This window comes from Pseudozyma flocculosa (assembly GCF_000417875.1).
Source record: "Pseudozyma flocculosa PF-1 unplaced genomic scaffold scaffold00006, whole genome shotgun sequence".
Classification (NCBI taxonomy): domain Eukaryota; kingdom Fungi; phylum Basidiomycota; class Ustilaginomycetes; order Ustilaginales; family Ustilaginaceae; genus Pseudozyma; species Pseudozyma flocculosa.
In genome coordinates this window covers 349,915-365,447 of record NW_006920874.1, presented here as the reverse complement: position 1 = coordinate 365,447, position 15,533 = coordinate 349,915, and the positions used below count along the sequence as shown (strand labels likewise).

The 15,533-nt window shown below is 65.5% G+C and overlaps 6 protein-coding genes across 6 annotated transcripts; 5 read left to right on the top strand and 1 right to left on the bottom strand.

Annotated features, from left to right (window-relative positions):
- Positions 1-122: 122 nt before the first annotated feature.
- Positions 123-2,606, top strand: PFL1_02244 (uncharacterized protein; the record flags this gene model as incomplete). The annotated part of the gene is made up of 6 exons (XM_007879757.1): positions 123-600; positions 704-768; positions 843-912; positions 1,018-1,124; positions 1,225-1,947; positions 2,046-2,606. The coding sequence occupies 6 exons, from the start codon at positions 123-125 to the stop codon at positions 2,604-2,606; spliced, it is 2,004 nt and encodes a 667-aa protein (XP_007877948.1).
- A 1,075-nt stretch (positions 2,607-3,681) lies between these two features.
- PFL1_02243 (uncharacterized protein) lies at positions 3,682-5,270 on the top strand (the record flags this gene model as incomplete). Its single annotated transcript, XM_007879756.1, has 4 exons — positions 3,682-3,744; positions 3,884-4,214; positions 4,345-4,937; positions 5,103-5,270. The coding sequence occupies 4 exons, from the start codon at positions 3,682-3,684 to the stop codon at positions 5,268-5,270; spliced, it is 1,155 nt and encodes a 384-aa protein (XP_007877947.1).
- Positions 5,271-5,580: 310 nt separating this feature from the next.
- On the bottom strand, positions 5,581-7,287 carry PFL1_02242 (uncharacterized protein; the record flags this gene model as incomplete). Its single annotated transcript, XM_007879755.1, has 4 exons — positions 5,581-6,001; positions 6,174-6,484; positions 6,595-6,748; positions 6,869-7,287. The coding sequence occupies 4 exons, from the start codon at positions 7,285-7,287 to the stop codon at positions 5,581-5,583; spliced, it is 1,305 nt and encodes a 434-aa protein (XP_007877946.1).
- A 475-nt stretch (positions 7,288-7,762) lies between these two features.
- Positions 7,763-11,041, top strand: PFL1_02241 (uncharacterized protein; the record flags this gene model as incomplete). Its single annotated transcript, XM_007879754.1, has 1 exon — positions 7,763-11,041. The coding sequence occupies one exon, from the start codon at positions 7,763-7,765 to the stop codon at positions 11,039-11,041; it is 3,279 nt and encodes a 1,092-aa protein (XP_007877945.1).
- A 582-nt stretch (positions 11,042-11,623) lies between these two features.
- On the top strand, positions 11,624-12,321 carry PFL1_02240 (uncharacterized protein; the record flags this gene model as incomplete). The annotated part of the gene is made up of 2 exons (XM_007879753.1): positions 11,624-11,626; positions 11,776-12,321. The coding sequence occupies 2 exons, from the start codon at positions 11,624-11,626 to the stop codon at positions 12,319-12,321; spliced, it is 549 nt and encodes a 182-aa protein (XP_007877944.1).
- A 710-nt stretch (positions 12,322-13,031) lies between these two features.
- On the top strand, positions 13,032-15,507 carry PFL1_02239 (uncharacterized protein; the record flags this gene model as incomplete). The annotated part of the gene is made up of 3 exons (XM_007879752.1): positions 13,032-13,465; positions 13,596-15,299; positions 15,423-15,507. 3 exons carry the CDS (start codon positions 13,032-13,034, stop codon positions 15,505-15,507), a joined length of 2,223 nt encoding a protein of 740 aa, XP_007877943.1.
- Positions 15,508-15,533: the final 26 nt, after the last annotated feature.

Genomic DNA, 15,533 nt, shown 5'->3' with positions numbered 1-15,533 from the left:
CCCCGACGATACCCTGCATACCACGTTCTGGATCGCATCGGATCGGAAGCCCCCAATCCCTGCTCTCTGCTGCGCCACCCTTGCTCGCTCGCTCGCCGCCGCCGCCGCCCCTCGCCACCGCCATGCCCATCCCCATCTCATCAACGGGCCAGTCGTACCCGACGGTGCTCGACTACCGCATCGTCCAGCTCATCGGCGGAGGCGGCTTCTCCAAGGTCTTCCGCGCCGTCAACCCGCGCTCCAAGTCGCACCCCGTCGCCGCCATTAAAGTCATCTCGTACGCACCCGGCCGCTCCAACAAGATCCCCATCGACCGCAGAGCGCTCCAGAAAGAGGTGCAGGTCCACTCAATCCTCAAGCACGCCAACGTCCTCGAGTTCCTCGGAGCAGTCGAGAGGGGCCTCGCCAAAAACGGACAGGGCGCCACCGAAAAGGGCATCCTCATGGGCGACGCCGTCGCCACCACCCAGGAGAGCAAGCAGGCCATGGACAAGGAGAGGGAGCGCAAGCAGAACGGCGAAGTCAGGGAGGAAAACTACGTCCCCGGCCTCTACATGGTCCTCGAGCTCGGCGCCGGCGGCGACCTCTTTGACAAGATCGGTGAGCGCCCTCCCTCCTCGTGTCAGGGCAGCGAACGGGTTGGCCCTAGACGGCGCTCTGACCTGCTCCCTTCCTCTTCGCCCGTCTGCGATCATGCATCTAGCCCCGGACTACGGCGTCGAGGAGGATCTGGCCCACTTCTACTTCCTCCAGCTCATGGCAGGGCTCGTGAGTCGCTCCTCGACGCCCCGCCCTGGAGACGAGACCCTCAGACTGACCTATCCTCGATCGTGCGACCGCAGGAGTACATCCATTCCCAAGGCGTCGCGCATCGTGACATCAAGCCGGAAAACATGCTGCTGGACGCAGAGGGTGAGGCGCCGCCCGCATCAGACGGCCGATTGCGCCTATCCGCTCGAGGCAGGGCATACTGACGACGCCACTCGCTCCCCACTGCTGCTCTGCGCCGCACAACAGGCAACCTCAAGATTGCCGACTTTGGTCTGTGCAGCGTCTACAAGTACAAGGGCAAGGAGAGGGAGATGAACGGAGCGTGCGGCAGTCTGCCCTACATCGCGCCCGAGGTGAGCTCGACGAACTTGAGACGCATCTGACGCTTGCACCCGCTGAAAGGTTCCCCTCTGCGACGCACCTCGCAACCCTGGCAACCTCTCACTCTCGCAGATGAACGGCAAGCCATACAAGGGAGAGCCAGTCGACGTATGGTCGTCGGGCGTCGTCCTGTTTGCGCTCCTGGTGGGCAGCACGCCGTGGGACGAGCCGACGTCGCGCTCGCCCGAGTACTGCGCCTACCGCTCCGGCGAGCTGTTCCAGTACGACCCGTGGACGCGCATCCCAGCCGACGCGCTATCGCTGCTCAAGAAGATGATGAACCCGTATCCGGAGAAGCGTATCAGCTTTGAGCGGATCAAGCGCCACCGCTGGTACATGCGGCGCAACGACCTGATCACGCAAAAGGGCCGCTGCAACGACCCCGTCAACCTGGCCGAGAAGCTGCTCCAGGGCCTCGCCGTCTCGGGCGACATCAGCATCGACATCACTGGCGGCGTCGGCGTCGGCGGCGCTATGATCGCCCGCGTCGACCTCCATACCGACGGCAAGCGCGCCGAGATTCCGGAGAACGTGTCGCTGACGCAGCCCGAGGCGATCCAGAAGTCGTCGCTGGGCTTCGGCGCGGGTGGGGCGAGGGACGCGCCGCTGCAGCTGCCGTCGTCGACGGCTCTGCCCTCGCTGGCCGGCGGCGGTGGCGACGATGCCGGAAGGAGGCTCGCAATGAGCCAGCAGATCTCAAATCGCAGGCTCGAGTTCCCGGGCTCGACGGGCCAGCCGGGCAGCTCGGGAGGGGTGCCCGAGGCGAGCCAGTTCACGCAGGCGCTCAACCACTTTGTGAGCACTCCTGGACCCGATCGACGCAGGTGGACAGGCACGATTGCGATGCTGACTGCCGCTGCCGTTCTGTCTCTTCGCTGGCACCCACCTCGCAGACCCAATTCGACTCGCTGGCGACGGGCGGCACGCACGCGCGCTTCTCGCCGCACCTGACGCGCTTCTTTTCGACGGCGGACGCGGCGACGATTACGACGCTGGTGGCCGAGATGCTCGACATGCTGGCGGTGCAGAAGAGCGTGGAGCCGATGGGCGAGGCCGAGGAGATCGAGGAGGCCTACACGTTCATGGTGCACGGCGACACGGGCGACGTCAGGATGAAGGAATCGGGCGGCGGGGACAAGGACAAGGCGCGGGCGGCTTCGCCGGGCAGCGCTGCCGTCGGCGGCAAGGTCAAGATCGGCACGCGTGGAGCACGGATCCGACTGGGGACTATGGACAAGCGCAAGTGCCCGCTGCGGGGCGACGTGAGGATCGAGGTGCTGGGCGGCGGCGGCGGCGGCGGAAGCGGTGAGCGCCACGAGGACGGTGGAGCGAGCCGGACGGCGCAGTGCCTGGTGATTATGAGGCGGAGCAAGGGCGATCCGCTCGAGTGGCGTCGGCTCTTCCGCGAGATCTGCAAGCAGCCCGCCATCCGCGAGACGATTGTCTCGACGTGACGTGGACCGGGTCGAGGCTAGGCCAGGCCAGGGCAGGCACCGCACTGCCATGGACGCCCCCTCTCGCCGCAGCTACCGTGCCAGCCCACCGTGGCGCGGCGCGAATGTAGCACGGCTGTATTTGTAGTAGGCCCTCTTCCTCTCTCTCTCTCTCTCTCTCTCTCAGCACTGTTGTCTCCTCTCATGCTTAACGAGCGTCGAGCGCGTGCGGAGCCAAGTCCCTGTAAAGGTAGGGGCGGTGGTGCTGCTACGGCGGAGAGGAGCGAAGATGGAACACAACGTGGCCGAGGGCCGGGCCCGGCCTTGGGCCTGTCGGTGGTCTATTTCGGGACCGGCCGTTGAAGCATCGTCGAGACGGATAGATGGACGGCGTGCATACGTACGTGCTGTTGCGTTGCGGTTTGGCTGGCTTGAGCCCCTGCCTCACCTGGCCCTCTTCAGGGGCCGCCGACAGCGTAGGCCGGCCTCGCTGAAAACGGCGGCCGGAGGGAGGGACGAGGCCGGGGGACGTGGCTCGGGTGGCTGGGCTCGGATGTAGCCTGGCCGTGCGCCCGCTGCTTGCAGCCGTGCGTAGAGGCAGGCTAGGCTACCCTTATGTAGGCCTGTCTGCTGGCCTGTGGCAGGGCGCCGGCGCGAGGCCTAAACGCAAGCAAGGACGTCTGATGCAATGAGGTGGACGAGCTGTGCCTGCAGCTCCACATCTGCTTGATGCAGCCTGGCCTGCCTCAACCCTGCCTGTGCGCCGCCGCTGCCGCTGTTGTCGCCGCCGCTGCTGCTGCTGCTGCTTTTCCCTCACGAGGCGAGCAGGCGAGCCGGCTGGGCAGCAGTCTGGGCAACAGCTGGGCTGGGCTGGCTCGGCGCCGCCTGCTTTATGGCCTGCTCTGCCTCTGACCCCCTGATTGGCCCGAGCATCGCCACCATCGCTACGACCACCACCGCCACCCTCACTATCACTGTCATCCTCACTGCTTCGACCCAGTTTGATCGCCTCGCAGCTCAACAGACTCTCGCCCGCAAACCACCGCGCGGACCTAACCCAACTCATACCCCGGACCCCCCACCCTCAGCAACAAACATGGGCGCCGAAGAAGAGGTCGGAGCCGCCGTCCCCGCCGACCAGAAGCAGGGATGGGGTCAGGTGAGTGCAAAGCGCAGCCCAGGCAGACGCCGCCATGACCGCATCTGCATCCTGCTGCTCGGGACGTGTTCGCTGACCCCTCCGTATAACCGACGTAACCCGTCCGCTCGCTCGCTCGCCCGCCCGCCCCGCCATGCAGTTCCTCAAGTCGATCGCCACCTTCTCGGGCGACCTCTCGTCGATGACGGCGCCCTCGTTCATCCTCTCGCCCGTCTCGCTCGTCGAGTTCCCCGCCTACTGGGGCGAGCACCCCTCCCAGTTTGCCGAAATCGCAAAGGGAAAGGACGAGGTCGAGCGCATGGTCCTCGTCCTCAAGTGGTTCATCGGAACCCTCAAGGGCCAGTTCACCGCGCGCAACACGTCGATGGGCAGCGAGAAGAAGCCCCTCAACCCCATCCTCGGCGAGCTCTTCCTCGGAAAATGGGGCGACAAGGACGGCAGGGGCGACACCACGCTCGTCGCGGAGCAGGGTGAGTGTGCCGGCAGACTGGCCGACAGAGCGTCGATGGAAATAGGCAAGGCAGAAGTCTACCTACGAGGCGCGGAAGCGTGCAGGGCTGACGAGGACGCATACCCCTTTCTATGACCGCCAACCCCCAGTCTCGCACCACCCGCCCATCACGGCGTACCACATCGAGAATGCAAAGGCCGGCGTCACGCTCGAGGGCCACTGCGCGCAGAAGACGTCGTTTAGCGGACGCGCCATCAACGTCAAGCAGGTCGGCCACGCCATGATGCGCGTAAAGACGGCGTCGATGGCCAACGAGGAGCTCTACCTCATCACGCTGCCCAACCTCGTCATCGAGGGCCTGTGGTACGGCAGCCCCTACGTCGAGCTGACGGGCACCTCGTACATCCAGTCGACGTCGGGCCTGCTCACCACGCTCACCTACACGGGCAAGGGCTACTTTTCAGGCAAGTCGCACTCGTTCAAGGCGTCGATCGGCGCCGGCGGGAGCTCGCTGTACAACATCGAGGGCGAGTGGGCGGGCGTGAGCAAGTACAAGGGCAAGAGCCTCAGCGGCGGCAAGGACGACGTCTTTTGGGACGCCAACACGCCGCGCGAGGAGATCCACGTCGACGACGTCGACAGCCAGGGCGACATGGAGAGCCGCAAGGTGTGGAAGACGGTGGCCAACGGCATCCGGACTGGCGACTACGACACCGCCAGCCGCGACAAGGCACGGATCGAGGTGAGTGGCGGGCGCATGCTCCAGGCCCCGGCTCTCTTTCTGCGCGGCACTCGCAGCACTTCCCGCTTTGTGTCCATCGGGCGCCGAGGCGAAAGCAGGACCAGTCTGACCTTGTGCTTCTACCACACCTTCGCTGCCCTCTCGACCCGCGCCGCACGACGACAGAACGAGCAACGCAACAAGCGCAAGGACGAGGCGGCCAACGGCACGCCGCACCAGCTCGAACACTTTGTCCACGTAGACGACGACCAGGAGTACCGGCAGCTGGCGGCCAAGTTTGGCGGCAAGCCCGCCAACGAGGACGCGTATAGACGCAAGCCCCGCGTCCACTAACTAGACTCGCCCCCCGCTCCCCGCCCTTCGCCCTTGTCCCTTGGCGCCCAAGGGGCACGCCCCGCCGCACACAGGAACGATGGCTGTATATCTGGATCGCTCGGGAAAGCCGTAAACGTCGATGAACATTTGCGATGTAGCCGCCGTCGCCGTTGCCGCCTCTCGTGTGTCCTCGAGGATGAACGGATGGATGGAGCGGCGTACGATGTCCGCGACGAGAGAGTCTAGGTATACAAGGAATACAGGACGGAGGTGGGGCGGAGGGTCCTCCGGGCGAGTCGACGAGCCGAACGGCGACCACCACGCCGCATCATGCCGCTGCTGGAGAGTGTGATGCACTCTTGTCGCCATCCACCACGGTTCCGCCTTCCACCTTCGAATACGGCGGCAAAGGCTGCTGCTGCGACGACGACGACGACGACGGAGGTGAAGAGGACGACGGAGGAGGCTTCGACTGCTGCTGCTGCTGCTGCTGCTGCTGTTCGCGCAGGTCCTTTTCGACTTCGGCGACGGCGACGACGTGCGAGAGGCGGGTACGTGCCAGGCTGCGCGCAAACTGGCGCGACCACTCGAGTTCCGCCGTCGTGGGCTCGCGCTTCGTCTTGGGCGTGTCCACTGCCGGTTGACTCGACTTCTTGGCCCCAGCAGCGGCAGCAGACGCGGATGCGGATGCGGCGGCTTGTTGGATCGTCGTTGTCGTTGCGGCTGGTGTAGGGCGGAGAGGCCGTAACCTGCCAAAAGAACGACGGGGACGGTGGTGCGCGGGTGCAAGGGGATGGGGTGAGCGGCCGACACACTCACTTCCCTTTCTCTCTGCGTCTCTCTTAAGGACGAGAGGCACGGTTGATTGACCACGACCTCTTTTCTCCGGGATGAAGGAGGGAACGAAGGGCAGTCACTCACTCTACGGCGACGCCGCGCGCGCTCTCGAACGCCGAGCGTTGGGCGAGCTGGTCGATCTGCGACGCCATCTGCTCGAGCGCCCTCACCTCGTCGGCCGGCCGCGCGGGCTGCGGGCCCGTGGCCAGGGCCGAGATGACGGGCGCCAGGTGCTGCGTTGCGAGGAGGAGGACGGTGAAGAGCTCGTGGAGGAGGTGGATGAGGTCGTGCTGCGTCCAATTGGGGAGGAGGACGCGCACCACCTCCGGCATCGTGGGCGAGAGGAGGAGCCGCAGCTCGACGGTGAGGAGCGCCAGGAGCGCAGAGAGGCGCCACTGGTCGTCGGCGACGGGAGAAGGTGCGAGGTGTAGAAGCGATCGGGCATCAGTCAGCGAGCGATCCAGAAGGGGCAGCCTGACCCTCGATCGAGGGGATGTCGACTCACAAAGTGAGGCACGGTGTTGTGCCCGCCGAGATAGGTCACGACGGTATAGACGACCGGGTTGACGATGTAGAAGCCGACGCAGCGCTGCAGTCCGCGCACCATGTACTCGCGCAGGGTGATGCAGTCGCGCCACTCGGTCACCTCCGGACCAAAGCTATCGTCGTCGTCGTCAGAGGAGTTCGGATGGACTTGAAGGTTTAGGAACGTCGAAAGCAGCGCCAGCGATTGGGCAGGAGAGGGGGGCCCTGCTGACCGACCAGGCTGGCCAACTCACCGATCGTAGGCGAATCGCTTGCCCGCGTCCTGGAGCGCATCGTGGGCTTTACGGAGGAGGATAAAGTACGCTTCTCCCTGCGGCCCGACCTTGTCCGGGTGGAACCTGCGCGCGAGGGCGCGAAATGCGCGCTTGACGGCCTCGCCCTCTGGGTCGACGTCGAGGGGCAGGCCGAGGATGCCGTAGTAATTGCGCGGCGCGGCAAGGATGGCGTGCGAGAACGAGTAGAGGCCGTACGAGACGATGACGGCCGCCTGGACAGTCTGGGTGTGGAAAAAGGCCGAGCGCGGGTTCGTGGGGCGCGAGAGGATCGACGAGTTGTACAGCACCCCAAGCACGAGGCGCGTCAGGAGCGTGGGGAGGATGGCCCACGACAAGATGGGCGCCAGCGTCGAGCTGCCCGATACCACCGACCACATGGCGGGGGGGTTGTTGCCGTGCTGGCGGAGTGGCGAAGGTAGCGATGCGGGGATTGGGGACGGTCGAGGAGGACGATGAGGAGCAGAAGGACGAGGAGCAGGAGCAGGGCCAGGTGGTTGGTGTTGCTCTCCTCGACGTCAGGCCAGGCCAGGCTGGTTCCCTGCAAGCCGGCGGTTGCTCTTTCCCCGCGCCTCGCCGTCTTCCGAGGCACGCCTGGCCAGGCTCCCTCGATCCGTGCTGCCCCGTCAGCCTGACATAAGCTGGACCCGGCCCCTCCAACTTTTTTGGCCGCGAAGCTTTGAATTTTTCGACTTGGCCAGGGCCCGCCTCTCTGTGGGCTGGCTGGCTGGCTGGCTGGTTGGCTGGTTGGCTGCACCTGCTTGGCCTCCTCGACCACTCTGACACCACCTCGCCGGCCGCTCACCACCCTCCCCCGATCGGCCTGCTAACTCCTTATCATCACCATCGCCGGACATGCCGCCAAAGAGGTCTGCAGCGCCCAAGAAGGCCGCCTCGGCAAAGACCGGCTTCAAAGCCCAGTCCAAGGCCAGAAACGTGCAGTCAAAGGCCAGCCTCAAGAAGCAGAAGAGCAAGCAGCAGCAGCGCAGGCCCCGCGATAGGGAGAGCGGCGCTGCAGGCGACGGCGAAGAAGGCGACTCGGACGAAGAGAGCGCCATCAGCGACTATGCCGACAGCGACGAGGTGTCTCAGGTCTCTTCGGACGACGACCGCCAGGACGACGGCGACGACGATGCCGCCACCGACGACGAGCACGCCGATGCACCGCGGGCAAAGAAGCCAAAGACTGTCGCTGCTTCCAGCTTCGCCTTCCTCACCAATCTCGAAAAGGACAAGTCGAAGCCGCTGACGAAAAAGGAGGAGAACAAGCTGCACGCCAAGCGCAACAAGAACGACAAGCTCGAGCTCGCAGAGGCGAAGAAGCGCATCAAGGCAGAGCAGCACGCCGCACGGCTCAGGGAGCAGGAGGAGGAAGAGGCGGAAGAGGAGGGCTTGTCGGACCTCAGCGGCATGTCGGACCTCGACGAAGAGGACGACGACCTTGACCAGCAGTCGATCGGGTCCGAGGACTGGGAGGAGCACAGCGACGTCAGCGAGGGCGAGGCGGTCGAGCAGAGCGACGACGAGCGATCCGACGAACCGACAATAGCGGCCAAAGGCAAGAAGAGGAAGGCGGGCCAGGACGACGACGACGAAGGCGACGACGACGAGGCTCGCGTTCTGGAACGGCTACGAAAGAGGAAGGCACGCGAGGAGCTCGAGGCGCTCAAGGCGAAGGAGGCCAATCGCAACAAGCGCCTCCCCATCCGGACGGCCGACGGCCAGATCGTCGAGGCCGACGAGAGCTCCGACGACGACGCAAACACAGCTCCCGATGCGCGGCCAGAGCATCGAGACGGGGACGACGACATGGACGGCCTTGATGAGGATGACGGGGACGACGACGCGGAGGAGGCAGCACACAAGGACAGCCGCGCCGTCCACGCACCGCTGCGCGAGGACAGTCCATCATCATCGCAGGCCGCCGAAGAAATTGAGGCAAGGGCGAGGGCCAACGCCACGCCTCACTCCTCGATGCTACATTCGACGAGATTCAACTTGACGGCCCCCTACGAGATCTGCCTCCTCGGCTTCACACCGCCCTCTGCGGCCGCCGCCGTCAAGGGCAAAGCCAAGGCCCAGGCCAAGGCCGAAGCCAACGCCGCCGCCGCCAGGCGCATGCAGATGATCCAGCTGGCGAGGAACCAGATCGCCTCGCTCGCCTCGCAGATTGTGGCCGATCCCGAGGTCAGCCTCAACCTGCTGCGGAGGCTGGCCGTCTTCTCGGAGCGCACGGTCCAGCCCCCGCCAGAGCAGGTGGCGCAGATCAAGATGGAGCAGGCGCAGTACAAGAAGCTGGTCGCCAAGCACGGAGGCGTCGCACCGGCCGGCGCAACTCCGCCGAGGCCGCTCAAGGTGCAGATTGACCCGGCGATCCGCCAGCTCTCGCTGCTGTCGATCCTCGCCGTCCTGCTCGACATCCTGCCGGGCTACCGCATCCGGTCGCTTTCGGAAAAGGAGCAGGAGGAGCAGGTGGGCCAAGAAGTGGCGCGACGCCGCGAGTACGAGCAGGGGCTCGTGTCGACCTACCGCGACTTTCTCGAGCTGTGCGAGCAGGAGGTCAAGGACCGCGACTCGCCGCTCCATGCCTCGGCGCTGCGGTGCCTGACGACGCTGGCCACGCGGGCGACGCACTTCAACTACCGCGACAATGTGCTGCAGTGCGTCGTGGCGCGTATGAGCCGGCGGCGGTGGGGCAAGGACGAGGAGAGCTGCTACGAGGCGCTGGTCGAGGTGGTGCGCGAGGATCGGCAGGGCGCCGTGTCGTACGAGGTGGTCCGGCTGATCCACCGTATGACCAAGGAGCGGCGGTTCAAGGTCAACTCGCGCGTCCTCGACATCCTGCTCGAGCTGAGGCTCAAGGACGAGCTCGGCACCAAGCGCGCCAGCACCGAGACGGCGTCGGACCCGGTTAAGGAGGCCGAAAAGGAGCGCCAGGAGCGGGAGCGCAAGCGCATCCAGAACAAGGTCGGCAAGGGCAAGGCGACGCCCAAGGAGGTGCGCAAGGGGCTCGGCCAGCACCTCAGCAAGAAGCAGAGCAAAAAGATGAAGGAGCTCAAGGCCATCGAGGCCGAGATGAAGGAGGCCGAGGCCACCGTCGACCTCCAGGAGCGTGAAAAGCACCAGACCGAAACCCTCAAGCTGCTCTTTGTCCTCTACTTCACCATCCTCAAGGCGCCGATCGGTTCGATCCCGCTCCACCTGCTCGGATCCGCCCTCGAGGGCCTGTCGCGCTTCGCCCACCGCGTCAACGTCGACTTTTTCCGCGACCTGCTGGCCGTGCTGCGCGTCCACATCACCGAGGCCCGGAAGCGCGTGCAGAGCGACGTCGACCGCTTTGCGAGCCTCGACCGGCTGTCGCAGAGCAAGAAAGCTGGCGACGACAACGCCGAGTCGAGCGACGAGGAGGACGCGCCCTCCGACGTCGAGGGCGACGGCGGCGACGAGGAGGAGCGACGCGAGAGGCGGGAGCAGAGCTCTGACCTGGTGCACCGCTCGATCCGCCACGCGCTCCTCTGCCTCAACACAGCGTTTGAGCTGCTGAGCGGCCAGGGCGACGTGCTCAATTTGGACCTGTCGGACCTGACGACGCACCTCTACGCGCTGATGCTGCCGCTCTCGACGCTGCCGGACCTGGAGCAGGATCCGGACTCAAACAACCCGTACAGCTTCGGCGCCAAGCCCGAGGTCGACACCAAGCGGGCCGTGTACGGGCAGGAGAAGCGGTCGATCAAGCACAACACACGCAAGACGCTTGCCGACCTCCTGTTCCGCTCGCTCGACCTGGTCCTCCTCTTCCCGCCGCCGCGCTCGATCCCGATCGATCGCTCCGCGTCGTTTGTCAAGCGGCTGTGCATCATTGCGCTGCAGCTGCCGCCCGCATCGGTGCAGCGCTCGCTCAAGCTGGTGGCCAAACTGATCGCACGCGAGGACCGGCTGCTGGCCCTGGTTGACACGACGGACCGCGCAAAGGACGGCGTGTACGACCCCGTCGCCGCGAACCCGGATGCCACGGCCGGCGGCGTGCTCAAGTGCGGAGAGGTGCTGTGGGAGCTCGAGGCGCTGAGGCGGTGCGGCAACCTCGAGGTGCAGGAGCTCGTCGACCGCATCCGCAACCTCGGCGCGCAGAAGTGAGGCGGCGTGGAGCAGCGCGACCTTCGGATGTATTTGTAGCAGCGAGTGTTGGGTTGATAACAGAGCAGGAGCAAACCATGTTGCTCCAACGCATCCTGCAGCGCAGTCGACGGCAGGTGATGGTGTCTTGTTGTCGTGTGCCGGGAGAGGAGAGACGAGGCGCGCGGGGTGGGTGGAGGAGGCGGGCGAGGTCGGGTGCCGTCGGTCGAGAGGGCGGGTGAGGGGATCAGCCAAAGCCAGGCCCGCGAATCCAAAAATTTGAGGCGGGCGAGAAGAATGCCGGGTCCGCCAGGCGAGGTCAAGGCCGGCCTTCCACGCCCTTCGACCCTTTGCACACCATCACCCTCGCCATCACCTCGCAGCACGCCACCCAGCTCCCGCACCCGGTTCATCGCATCGCGCACACGAGACGCACACAGCATCCTACCAGGATCGCCACCGACCCCGTCACATTCCCAATCGTATCGACCGCCGCTCGCACTTTGCGTTGGACGGACCGCCACCCACAGCAGCAGCAGGGACAGCAGCAGCAGCTCGCACCACATCATTTGACCAGGACCAGCAGCGGATAACAGTACCACCATGGTGAGTGGATAGGCGTTGTTGCCAAAACGGCAGCGCGGCCCGTACGCTTGGGCCGCTTGCGCTCGCTTCGAGACCTGTCGCTGACCTCTGGCGGGTCGCTTCTGTCACCCCTCGCACTCGTCCGTCAACCCCTTCGCCACCGATCGCAGTCTCTCCCAAAGGTGCTCGCGCAGATCCTCTTTGTAGGAACACAGATTGTGGGCAAGGCCCTGGTCGAGGCGGGACGGCAGGCGGGACGCAACGCACGGGCAGGACGGGTCGAGGCGGCGGCGGCGGCGGGCGGCGCCTCGGGGACGGGGACGGGCTCGCCCTCTGATGCGCTCACGCGGTCGCACCGCATGACGCTCGACGAGGCCAAGATGATCCTCAACCTCAAGCAGGACGTCTCGTACGCCACGTTAGTCTCGGGCGCCGCCAAGGCGGGCGCCAACGACGAGGCCAAGTCGCTCCTCGACCAGGTGCGCGAAAACATGGTCAAGAACTACGACCACCTCTTCAAGACCAACGCGCCACCCGCGCCCAAGGGCAAGGAGGGCGGCGGACAGGGCAGCTTCTACATCCAGTCCAAGATTGTCCGCGCAAGAGAGAGGATCGAGGCCGAGTGGAGCCTGGGAGAGCAAAAGGGCGCACCCGAGGGCGAGGCCAAGCCCGACTCGTCGGCGAGCGCCGAGCAGCCCGAGCAGCCAAAGCAGTAGCCGCCTTGTAGCGCCAGGCATCCTTCTCTCTTCCGCGCCTCCTCACGACACCCTCGTTGCCGTCCGCGCTTAGCTCCGGGCGTCGCTCTCGGCGATCGACATGGGCAGTCCGCTCGCAACACCACTTTTCACGCAGTCTCTCGCTCTCTCTGTCTCTCTCTCGAGACCCCGGCCCGTCCACCACTGTAATCTTAGACCGACCCGGTTCGTGTGAACGCAACCTACATTGCAGCAGAGAGAGAGTCAACAGAGCCGTGATCCTGCTCATGAGCGGAGGTGGCGCAGGGGAGTGGGGCAGTTGATGCGCCTCCTGAAAAGGCACAGAGAAAGGGTCGAGTCGAGTCGAGTCAAGTTGGCCCGGCCCCTGCCCGCCCGCCCGCTCGCCTGACGGGGAAAAAGCCAAAGAAGGCTCACACTCTGCCAGGCAGCATCCAACCCCTTCTCGAAGCGCGGGCAGCAGGGGCGGTCAAGGAGGGTGGAGCTCTCCCCACTACTCGCTACCACCACCACCGCCCCTCCCTCCACCATCGCCATCGGCAGCGCCTGCACTCGAGCCACAGGAACGGCTCCTTCACACGACTCTACTAGACATCGATAGAGGCGCAGACCCTCCCTGCCAGTCGCCCGACGGTCTTGACCGGCGCTTCCTCACCCCGCAACCTCTCGCCTGTCCCCATCCCGTCCCCTCACCTCGCCGGATCACCGCCAACATGGCCTCGCCCTTTCCCGTGGCGCTCCCCGTCTCGGAGACGAGGGCGCACAACGACTCGCCCTCGGTGCTCATGAAGGTCACCACCGAGACCTCGGCCAAGAACCAGAAGATCCTGCCGCAGCAGGGCGAGCCCAACATCCTCGTCACCTCGGCGCTGCCCTACGTCAACAACGTGCCCCACCTTGGCAACATCATCGGTTCCACCCTCAGCGCCGACGTCTACGCCCGCTACTCGCGCACGCGCAACCGCAACACGCTCTACATCTGCGGCACCGACGAGTACGGGACGGCCACCGAGACAAAGGCGCTCGAGGACGGCGTCACGCCGCAGCAGCTCGTCGACAAGTACCACGCCGTCCACGCAAAGGTCTACGAGTGGTTCCAGCTCGGCTTCGACCACTTTGGCAGGACCACGACGCCCAAGCAGACCGAGTGAGTGAGGCCGTCGCCGGAAGTCGGTGCGTTGGGGCTACCCGGTCCCGCGCGCGTACTCATGGCCCCCTCTCCCCCTTTCCTCACCCCTCCCGCTCTGCTTCATCTCCTTCCATCCTATCGTGCGCAGGATCGCTCAGGACATCTTCCTCAAGCTGCACGAGAACGGCTACCTCGAGGAGAAGAGCATGACGCAGCTCTTCTGCGAGCAGTGCACGCGCTTCCTGGCCGACCGATACGTCGAGGGCATCTGCCCCAAGTGCGGGTACGACGATGCGCGCGGCGACCAGTGCGACAAATGCGGCCAGCTCCTCGACGCCATCGAGCTGGTCAAGCCGCGCTGCAAGGTGTGCTCGTCGGCGCCCATCCAGAAGGAGTCGCGCCACATGTTCCTTCGCATCGACAACCTCCAGCCGCTCACGGAAAAGTGGGCCCGCGCTGCCGCCGAGGCCGGCGGCTGGTCGTCGAACGGCCGGCAGATCACCGAGAGCTGGTTCCGCGAGGGGTTGCGGCCCTTTAGCCTGACGCGCGACCTCAAGTGGGGTGTGCCCGTCCCCATCAAGGGCATGGAGGACAAGGTGCTCTACGTGTGGTTCGACGCGCCCATCGGCTACCCGAGCATCACGGCCAACTACACCGACGACTGGCAGCAGTGGTGGAAGAATCCGGACAACGTCAAGCTCTACCAGTTCATGGGCAAGGACAATGTGCGCTTCCACACCGTCATCTTCCCGTCGTGCCTGATCGGCACAAAGGAGCCGTGGACCATGCTCCACCACATCAGCACCACCGAGTACCTCCAGTACGAGGGCGGCAAGTTTTCCAAGTCGCGCAACGTCGGCGTCTTTGGCGACAAGGCGGGCGAGCTCGGCCTGTCGCCGAGCGTGTGGCGCTACTACCTGCTGGCCAACCGGCCCGAGACGGCCGACAGCCAGTTCGCGTGGCGCGACTTTATCGCCCGCAACAACTCGGAGCTGCTGGCCAACCTGGGCAACTTCTGCAACCGCGTGCTGACCTTCATGAAGAAGTACGACCTCACCGTGCCCGAGATCCCTGCCGGTTCGGAGCTGCGGACGTACAAGGAGGGTCCCCTGGTGGCGGCGCCCCCCGCCGGCGAGGACGGCTCGGCGTCGGTGATTGCCAAGTACGTGCGCGACGTCAACGCGCTGCTGGCGCAGTACATCGAGGCGATGGAGGCGGTCAAGATCCGCTCGGGCCTGCAGCACATGATGGCGCTCTCGGCGCGCTCGAACCTGTTCCTCGTCGAGATGGGCTTTGACAACACGCTCTTCACCGAGCGGCGCGAGCAGTGCGACGAGGTGATGCTGGTGACGCTCAACGTCATCTGGCTCCTGTCGGTGCTCATCCACCCGTTTATGCCCGAGACGTGCGACTCGATCCTCAAGCAGCTCGACGCGCCGCCGCGCGCCGTGCCCGACGACGGCCGGTTCCAGCTGGACCTGCTGCCCGGCCACCGGATCGGCAAGGCGGCGCACCTGTTCAAGCGCATCGACGAGGCGGAGGAGGACGTGTGGCGCGCCCAGTTTGGCGGGTCGAGCGACGCCAAGGACGCCGCCAAGGCCGACGCGCCCGCCATGTCCAAGAAGCAGGCCATGAAGGCGGCCAAGGCGGCCAAAAAGGCGGCCGAGGAGAGGAACAAGGTCGTGGTCAAGAACAAGACGCCCGAGCTGCTCGACCTCGAGGCGCGGGTGGCGTCGCAGGGCGACCGGGTCAAGCAGCTCAAGGATCAGACGAAAAAAGAGGCCGAGGCCGAGCAGAAGCAGAAGCTGGAAAAGGAGACCGAGACGGAGCTCAAGGCGCTCCTCGAGATGAAGTGAGTGGGCTGGGCTTCCCGGAAGCGTGCAAGCCCGCGGAACGATGCGCACGGATAGAAGAGGACCGAAAGCTGACCGCCCATATTCGCTCCCTCTCTATCTTTGACTCTCTGCGACGACAGGACTGAGCTGTCCGAGCTGACGAGCCGGCTAGCCAAGCTCGAGATGGACGCCGAGGTGCCTGCGTCTGCACCCGCACCGCAGTAGCCGCGGCAGTGTCGCAGAGTGCAGCA